General features: G+C 36.3%; 1 protein-coding gene across 1 annotated transcript; it reads right to left on the minus strand.

The window, feature by feature from the left end:
* Window positions 1-862: 862 nt before the first annotated feature.
* On the minus strand, window positions 863-10,034 carry LOC122797279 (C-C motif chemokine 4 homolog). The gene is made up of 3 exons (XM_044066121.1): window positions 9,877-10,034; window positions 4,739-4,856; window positions 863-1,193 (listed from the first exon to the last, which is right to left on the minus strand). The coding sequence occupies exons 1-3, from the start codon at window positions 9,938-9,940 to the stop codon at window positions 1,106-1,108; spliced, it is 270 nt and encodes an 89-aa protein (XP_043922056.1). The 5' UTR covers window positions 9,941-10,034; the 3' UTR covers window positions 863-1,105.
* Window positions 10,035-10,413: the final 379 nt, after the last annotated feature.

Genomic DNA, 10,413 nt, shown 5'->3' on the forward strand with positions numbered 1-10,413 from the left:
TCACTTGCCACAGCCCGCATCCCTAATTGCAGACCAAAAATCAGTTTCCCCATCCTTTTACTTATCTTCCTTGCATGTCACTGATCAAGATGAACTTTCCTTAGAGCTGACTATCACGTGCCACAGTTTTATTAGGTCAAGTGTACCATGTTGATGCTTTTCTCCCTGGACCTCCACTGAAAAGTGGTTACATACCCAGATGGACTTTTCTAGTAAACAAATGCAAATAAATAAAAACACAAATAATAAATAAATAATGAGATGTTTGTCATTTGTATATTTGTATGGGTAGATTTACTTGATCAATTTGACCTTTTTGCAGTCAAAACCTTGTTACACAACAAAAGCAAATGAAGTTAGCCAAATTAATTTAAGTATTGCACTACTGCATTAGGTGCTCAGAATGATGTTCTGCATCAAGCATCCATTGCTAGCTGCCTGGAGCTACAACCCCTTTTGGTTACCTACTTATGCTTAGTCTGCTACCACTATGACTGTATCCAGGAAAAGAGGAAGGAAAGTGAAGTGCGAAACTAAATTGTTTGTACGTGTAAAAATTTTATTGAATGGTTAGTAGAAGAGAATGCAGCATCTGGACAGTATGATTTCAGTAACTGCATTTATCTAGGAACTAATTTAAAATCATGTTATTTTACCTGTCACGTACCTTTTAACTACAAAACATACTAGACTACATTGTGAGAACAATACATGTTAGAGTATATTTAAAATGCAATAAATGTGCATTTAAAAAAACATTTTGTTATGATGACCTTGTACCCATGTTCTTATTCCAGATTATTAAAAGGTAAAATAAAATGAAGTAAGCCATTTAAATCAAGACATATGAAAGAAACTCCAGTGCATCAAATGTAATGATTTTATTTTTCCTCTAGGTCTTATTTTTATTCTGTAAAATAATGTGGAACAGTTTACCACAATGTTTCATGAAACAAACATACAGTTACATTTGCAAATTGTGTAACTTGCTAAAATACAAAATGAATCAATTATTTTTGGTTTATATTAATAAAATTTCAATAATTTAGTACATATTTTTACAACTTGTTTACTTTTTATTGTTTTGTAGGTATTTCTGACAGCTCTAATTTTTTAGTAGCTTTTCAGTGTACTTTTGTACCCAGTCTAATGTAAGAGATCTGCAGTGTTCATTTCCATTTTTGGTTACAAATCTGTAAAAGAAAAAGTAAAATAAATGAGTATCTAAATATACAGTTTGGCATACAAATACCATGTTTACGAAATAGTAAAAATTAGTGACCACTTAATTTTATGTCTTTCTATGGGGTAATAAGTTTTAATAAAGAAATATAAAAACATTGAGAAAGGGAAAGGGGCAGGCATCAGGCACCAAGGTGGTAATACTCATACAGTAATGTTCCTGCTCAGTACTTCATGTAGAGATGACCTGCCCAGCCCAGCACTGCGCAGAAATTCTGACTTAATAAACAAAGGTAGAGTCAACAAACATGAATAACAGCTTTCTTTGCATACACAGATGGATATTATGAACACAAAACGAGGAATGAGTCATTTATTAAAGTCACAGTGGTCTTCTAAAAGAAGCAGTCCCTTTCTCTAACTGTTACACTTGTTAAATGCAGAAGAGAAAAGCTATTTGGATGTAATGTTACCAATAATTTGCTTCACCATTACCTGAAAGAATGTGACAGATAAGCCTTGCAATGCCTTAGAATAACAGTGCTTAGTGATGTATATTTAATAGAAGCATTTAATTTCCTGGTTATTACATCAGTAACTAACACGCATTAAGTATATGTAATGATAAGGTCACTAGCTGCTCTAAGTATAGTAAATGAATGATGTTGCCCACCCTTGGGATCCAAAACTCTTTACTGGAGGGGCATAACAGTAGGAAATGTTTAGTCAATAGTACCAACTCCATTTTAAAGCCATAGGGCATTGTCACTGGGTAGATATTAGATGAACTGCTTATAATGACATATGCATACACTACTTAATCCATGCATTACTAAAAATGAGGTGCTAGCATTTTGATAGGTGTATCTCTTACCCTCTGAGAAGGGTCCATTTCAAGATCTGATGATGATGGCTTAGCTTTATTTATTTATTTTTGTCAGGATGGAAAATACATACTAAAATTTAAATTTAACACCATGATGGAATGTCTTGACCCCTTTGTTGGCTTCACTTAATTGACAATCTGGCTGTGGTCAGACAGCTATTCCACTAAATGGCACTGTGGCTAAGGTCTGGTTGTCATTTTATGGGGGGAGGGGTTCAGAACTAACTTTATCAGTTGAAGTGATTTGCAAGCCAGGAAACAAGTTGTTTTTTAGCTCACATGCATGCTTCAAGAAATTTGGATTGGGGGTAGAGATTAATAATTCATATTTATTTGCCCTTAAAGTTAAATGTTAATCTATTGACAATGATAATTGTACTATTATTTGCAATGGTTATATACAATCATAACTGAGTCTCCGGTAAAGATGAGAGTGCTGATTTTGATAGTGCAAAGAATAATTTTACTTTAAATAACATCTTCCTAGCACAATCTGCTCAGGATCAATCGGCTGATTTTTAGATATTGTTGTAGATATTATGAACTTCATGCATCTTCAAGGAAAAAGGTACTGTCAACAGTGTGCAAGTAAGCATGTCTACTACTACTAGAAATATTGGCATTATAACCACAATATGCAGAATGTTTAATCTATGGCCCTTAACTGTCATCCAGATGACCTAAGTTTCAAAAGTGGTCCAGGCATTGGAAAAGGTGATGAGAGACAACTGGCATGAGGTTACTTATCCGTGTGTGTGTGTGGGGGGGGGGGGGCATTTATCAGTCTGCAGTCTGCTGCACTACTAGCATCTGTCAAAGCAATAGGTGCATGGCAGGTAAAGTTTTAGTTCCAGGGCATATGCTTAACTTTGTGAAGTTGACTATGATTACCTTAAAATGGTGCATATTCAGGAACCTGTCAGGGAGAAGACAAAGCTGGTCCTTACTCAAATGTGGGTGTGAATACACTGGCCACTAGGAGAAAGGATTAAGCTATAGAAATGTTCCTTAGCCCAACATTATAGATGATGCAATCTAGTGGGGTAGGGTAGTTGTTTAATACTGTGACATGAAGACCAATTAGTAAAAATCAGTCAAGTTCAGCCTGAAACATTTGGGTAGCCCAGTCAGAGAAAGGGGGGAGTAAATTAAATACTCAAGTCACTAGGATGAGGATATGCCCTACCACCAAAGTGGGGATGTAGTTCTGAAACACTCCTTTTCTTGTTAAGATACAATATCTTCGGCTAAATAATAAATAATTCAGTCACCCACAAACCAGTCCTGATATTTCAAAATGGAGTCCATACCTCCTTGAGTGGTAGCTTTGCTCCTTAAGCTTAAATTGAAGTGTCAGCTGTTTTTAGCTGCAAAGCATTAATCCTGACTATCACACATAAATTACCTGTAGGAATGAATGGCACGGTACATAATTTAGGAGTATCGTTACTGACAAGCATTGAACTTGATGCCCTTTATGACGGAAATATCACATGCTTGTTTCATACTTAATAAACATCTGAGTTGCATAATTGTTTTGTTTTAAAAAAATGCTGATTTGGGCAACTTGAGCATACACTGATGTAAAAATCAAAGTTTTATTCTATGAAAAGAATTTTCATGAAGTGTTCAATACCATTACCGAGCCTAAAAATGAAGTGACTTACATCAATAATTTAAAGCATTCATATTAAGTAGTGGTTTTAAAAAGAAGCCAGGATATATAGTAGTTTGCAGCTGAATAATCCAACCAACCTCAAGCTGCAAACTCCTCGTATTTTGGTTTAAATGGAGCTCTACCTTTTCTTTGTTAACTGATTGTCTGATGAAGCAGCACTGAGTGTGAAAGTGCCTACATGGTTTTGTATAATAAAAGTTTGATTTTACAATAGTGCATGGCAAACCTGCCCATTTTTTGCATTTGACTTTTATATTGAGACTGCTTTTTTGTCTGTATCTCTGAATTTTCCATTATTTGGATTCATTTTATTTTTTTTCTGCCAGACTGTGGGTGGCCACGATGGTGCAGCCATTAGAGTTGCCTCCTCACAGCAAGAGGTTCTCCAGTTCGATTTTTGGCTAGGTTGCCTTCTGTGTGGAGTCTGCATGTCCTCCCTGTGGTCATGTCGGTTTCTTCTGGGTGCTCCGGTTTCCTCCCACATCCCAAAGACATGCTGTAAGTGGATTGGACACTCTAAATTGGCCCTAGGTGTGAGTTTGTGCATGTGTGTGCCTTCTGTGGAAGGTTGGGTGCCGGACTGGCAACTCAACAGTGTAAAACTCCACTGCCACTCATGAGTGGACAGGTGATCCACTGTGGTGACCCCTAACTGGGAAAAGCCGAAAGAAGAAGAAGATTTTTCTGCCAGACTGTAACACTATAACAAAAAACAAGGAAATCAGGATAGACAAGGGGGAGGGATATTGTTAACTTCTTGATCTTCCAGCATCAGTAATAAACATGCAGCCTTTTGAGCCATGTTTCATTCTGCCTCAGCATGGTTCTATGTAATCTGTGGGTAACACCTAGTACATTGTTAATATTCAGTCACTCCTTACAAATGAAAAAGCACACTCATGTGAGTGCATGCACACACATGCAGACATGCACATGCAAAAATACACACACTCATCAGTACATATATGTTACACATAAATACCCTTACTTACATGACAGCTTCATTTGGGCATTCAGAGGAAGTATGAACATAGCTCTCTATCAGTCGAAGTGGTAATCGCACTGAAGAAAACGTGAAGCAGCATTTGGTAGGAGCTGAAGTTCCAGTAGCTGCATAAACATAAGAAAGAAGAATATTATAGTTGGAATCAAAGTTTCTGATTTATTATTTCAGCTGTTTTAGCATGTCAGAATGTATCATGCCCTTACAAAAAGATAGTTCTTCTATGAAAGCAAATGTCACCTCTGAACATCACAGTCACTTTTAATTATGGCTTGTGCTCTTGTATTCATGCTGTGTTATACCCTGTACTCCTTGTGTCTGCAGTTTTGGTAATATTGTGTGTGCCACAGCTTGTTTTGCTAGTCCTAAATTAATAGACATGTGGTGTAGCAGCATTAAGCACACAGCACCAAAAACATAATACAGCATCTAATTACTGAGGGTGAACATTAGATGGCCACTGAGGTTTCCTGCAGTTCTCATTCTGAAACTCAAGCACAACTGCTCTTGCCTGCAGCTGACTCATGCTCGGTTTGGAATAAAGAATGTTGGTAAGTCTTGCAGCTACTTTTGCCTTTTGTCTCATTTAGCTGTTTCCTGAGGGAGCAATAAATGATATGTGAAGTGGTAGTGATCCACTTACATGGGATCAGTGAGTGATTATTGTGCTCAAGTCCTATGGGATTGTGATCCACTTACACGGGATCAGTGAGTGATTATTGTGCTCAAGTCCTCCAACAGCCTTGCTAAATGGAACACAAAGGCAGGCAGGATAAATAAAGTGTAAATGTTTAAGTCCTCCAACACTCTAGTAATATCAACAATTCCACAAATGGTAACTTATTTATCAAGAATGTGTGAGCCTTTTTTGTATCTGTACATTAGAACATATTTGAATTTAATGTTGTCAAAAATAAGAAAACATTTTAGCAAATACATTTTTGTATAATGACCACCTAGGGTGAGAGGAGCAGCTAAAACATCATGAGTCAGGGAGGACAGTTTACTTCCTGGTGCACACTTTAGAGTTGTTTCTGAGGGTATCAAATGGGTGCTACAATTATATACAAAAAGGTTCCACTTCTGATTGAAATTGTTACTTAAAGACACATAAATATGATAAAATAGCCATGAGACACAGTTTGTGATGGCCTGTAAAATTGTGATGAGACTTCCTTTCATAAATGTGTTTAACACAATAATAAAACGTAGAATGTTTTTTTATTATTTATTTATTTATTTATTTATTTATTTAACGTTTGTTATAAATTATAAGGAATCTAAGTGATTTATGAAATTCATTCATTTCACTTTCTAGCAAACATTTCCAAATTGTCTTTCTTCTTAGAATAATTGAGATTTTATCTTGATAACACTCTTTTTTTATTTTTGGCCTCATCCTGCTCTCCCATTGACCCTTTTCACTCTGGCATCACAGAATACCAATAAATGCTTTTGAGACCTTCCAGTATATGCAATATTTATATGTTTGACAATTCCTGGTTCTGTGTATTTTTTTTAATAAACTACTATTTAACTGATTAATGATTTCTGAGTCCTTCCTTATTTCCAGTGGTGATGGACAGGTTGACAGATGAGATCAGACAGCAGTCCCCGTGGACTACGATGTTTGTGGATGACATTATGATCTGTAGTGAGGGTAGGGAACAGGTTGAGGAGACCCTGGAGAGGTGGAGATATGCTCTAGAGAGGCGAGGAATGAAGGTCAGCAGGATTAAGACAGAATATATGTGTGTGAATGAGAGGGAGGAAAGAGGAATGGTGAGGATGCAGGGAGTAGAGATGGCAAAGGTGGATGAGGTTAAGTACTTGGAATCAACAGTTCAGAGTAATGGTGAGTGTGGAAGAGGTGAAGAAGAGAGTACAGGCAGGGTGGAGTGTGAGGAGAATAGTGTCAGGAGTGATTTGTGACAGACGGTACAAGTAAGAGTGAAAGGGAAGGTCTACAAGAGGGTAGTGAAATCAACTATATTATATGAGTTGGAGATGGTGGCATTGACAAAAACGCAGGAGTCAGAGCTGGCGGTGGCAGAGTTAAAGATGTGAAGATTTGCACTGGGTGTGATAAGGATGGAGAGGATTAGGAATCAGCAGATTAGAGGGTCAGCTCAGGTTGGATGATTTGGAGACAAAGCCAGAGAGGCGAGATTGCATTGGTTTGGACATGTGCTGAGGAGGGATACTGGGTATTTTGGGAAAAAGAATGCTAAGAATGGAGTGGCCAGGTAAAAGGAAAAGAGGAGGGCCTAAGATAAGGCTTACGGATGTGGAGAGAGAGAACATGCAGTGGTTGGTGTGACAGAGCAAGATGCAGAGGACAGGAAGAAATGGAAACAGATGATCTGCTGTGGTGACCCCTAATGGAAACAGCCAAAAGAAGAAGAAGACTATTCAAATGATTTGTCATCAGTCTTATTGCAATCACCCTATAACCCTACCATATCTATCTATGTCAATCTTTATATCTATCCATATCTATCTATCTATATCTATATCTGTCTATATCTATATCTATCTATATTTATATATATATGTATATGTATATATATATATATATACATATATATATATATATATATATATATATATATATATATATATATATGTGTGTGTGTGTATATATATATATATATATATATATATATATATATATATATATATATGGGTCTACTTCGACCCATCAAAAGCTCACTTTTGCGAATTGCAAGTCAGCGAATCCACTTCAGAGAAAGTGCATTTCAGCGAAAATGCACTTTTGCGAATTCTACTTCACCAGAGCACAGTACAGTGGGGTAAGGGAACATATTATTTTTCTCACTGTAGTGCAGTCCCTGAGTTGGTATATTTAAGTAGCGTGTGTGTGTGGGGGGGTGCAGCCCCCCCATATGTGGAGGTGCGGAGGAGCTTGCCCCCCCCCCCTGCAAAAGTGTGTGTAGTATGTTTTATTCCTGTTTTTTCATGGATCAATGAAGTGAAATTCACGAAAGTGCATTTTCTCTGAAATGCACTTTTGCTGAAGTGGATTCGCTCACTTGCAATTCACAAAAGTGAGTTTTCAATCTATGTAGATATAGATATAGATATAGATATAGATTATAGATATAGATATAGATATAGATTATAGATATAGATATAGATATAGACATAGATATAGATTATAGATATAGATATAGATATAGATTATAGATATAGATATAGTTTATATATATATATATATATATATATCAGGCATATCTACACATTGTTAAATAAGCACCATAATGACTTTTTGCATTGCATACTATTTTGTATGACCATATATGACATTGACAGGTACAACTGACATAAACTTTTTACATAAGTGTTAAGATTTATATTTCTTTCTTTCCTTCTTTACATAGTCACAGCTAATAATTTGCTACTGAATGTCAGTGGTATGACAGATTATTTAGATAAGACCATATTATTTACAACTGATTTGTGGTATAATAAATATGTTTATTGAGTTTGCTAATTCTTGAAACTTGTTTAACTAGCTTGATATTTTGTATCAGTTGCCTATTTTAAGCAGGGCACTTATGTAATGTCCCCTAAATTTACATGCAGTCCTTTGCAATCCTTTTTCTCCCTGGTTCATGCTATATATGGCAGATCTTCTTCTTTTTTTGGCTTTTCTCGGTTAGGGGTTGCCACAGCAGATCACCTTGTCCGCTCATGATTGGCAGTGAAGTTTTACGGTGTCGAGTTGCCAACCCGGCGCCCAACCTTCCACAGAAGGCGCACACATGCACACACTCACACCTAGGGCCAATTTAGAGTGTTCAATCCACCTGCAGCATGTCTTTGGGATGTGGGAGGAAACCGGAGCACCCAGAGGAAACCCACGAGACCACAGGGAGGACATGCAGACTCCGCACAGAAGGCACCCCAAAATATATGTTATATATGGCAGATATTTTAGAGTATTAGATAGCCAATTCCTCACACTGATAACACATTCTATGCCTCTGTATGCATATATTACTAAACACGCTGCAACAATTCCACTACTTATGGCATTCATATGAAAAGTCATTTTGTAAGTTTCTGCGCTTGGTGCTGTCAGTGCCAAAGTATTTCACTGGGGCAGTAAATGTCAGGCAAGATAGTTTGCCTTTACCTTCTGATGGTATTAATGAGAAGGAAGTGGTTAAAGCTATGTTACCAACTATTTAGTAAAGTAGCTCTACAAACAAGTCATATGTTTTCCTGATAAGATGATATTCCAACTTAAAGGTTTGTGTTTCAAGAGGGAGGAGCATAACATTTATCCCTACAATTTCTAAATAAGATGAATGAAGTACAGTGACTAGGTTTCTTCAGAGAGTTTGATTTAATTTGAAATGCAAAAAGGAAGGTTTTACTTGACAAGTAAGCCTAGGATTATCACTTTCTAATGTCTTGCTGCTCGAGTTTATTATTCTTAGATAGTAAGAGTATCTAGGTAACCACAACAAAAATCTGTATGCTTTAACTCTTCTGTACTTTGAATAGTGCACAAGAACTTGATATGGCATCCATGTTCTGCACATTTAAATCAGTTTTATGAACTTTGCTTATTGAAATGCAGCCATAGGTACAACTATATATAATTTTATAAAATATGATATTCAGAAAAGTCATCTGTGCTGTGTGAAAAATGTTTCTTTCATTACTTTTGAAAATGTTATATTATTAAACAAGCTTAACTGGTTAACCAAAGTTGAGAATACATACACTTTCAAGCTAATAACTGTAACTGCAGCTTAGCTAAAATCAATAAACTACCTCAAAACAATGAAAGAAGTAAAGAGCTGAAGAGCATGGAGAGTCATATTTCCTGTCTGTTTAATACAACAATGATAAAGTAGTACCCCTGATAGGTGACTGGTAAACAGTACTACTGCCAAACCAGATGTTTTTGTTACATTTAAAATAATAATAATAAGAAGAAAATGAAACTAGAATAAAGACATAACTTTAACGTGTGCCCTGCAGTATCTATGAAGCTGAATTATACCAACATAGAAATCTTACAAAAAATACACAAATGCATGTTTATACCAGGTAAATGCAAAATGCTGTAATAATAACATCACAGTTACTTACACAAAGACATGCATCCGACGCAGAAAAGACACAGTAGCACAATGACAGCTGTTGCTTTTGTCATCTTCACTAGATCAGTGTTTAATGTACAGGCAGCTCAGAGATGGTCTTTCTTCCTGACTCCTGTCTGTCCCTTCGTATGTTTTTGCTCTGCTCTCCTCTCCTTTTATACAGTGTGCTGCAGCTACATGGGGGGTTTCTAAATCTCACTCTCCATTCAGCCAGGGAAGGGGATTTTTGGTGATAATTTCTGTATGTCATGGAGAGTCCATAACCTGGCATTATGGGTGTTTGTATAAGTGGGTGGGCTGCTAATCAAAAGGTGTTCTCAATGCAAAGTAATCAATGAATTTAAACAAGCAAACTATAATGATAAAGCTGTGTTTACAAGGACTATTTCAGTTTTCTCCAGATTTTTTACATAATTACAAATAAACATGATAAAATTCTGATCCAGCATCTTCTGTGTTTACAAAGAATATCTGATTTTTTCAAATGTTTTCAGTTGTGATAATTAACAGCATTAGACTATTATCT

This window comes from Protopterus annectens, chromosome 3.part0 (assembly GCF_019279795.1).
Source record: "Protopterus annectens isolate FY-2018-M chromosome 3.part0, PAN1.0, whole genome shotgun sequence".
Taxonomy (NCBI): Eukaryota; Metazoa; Chordata; order Ceratodontiformes; family Protopteridae; genus Protopterus; species Protopterus annectens.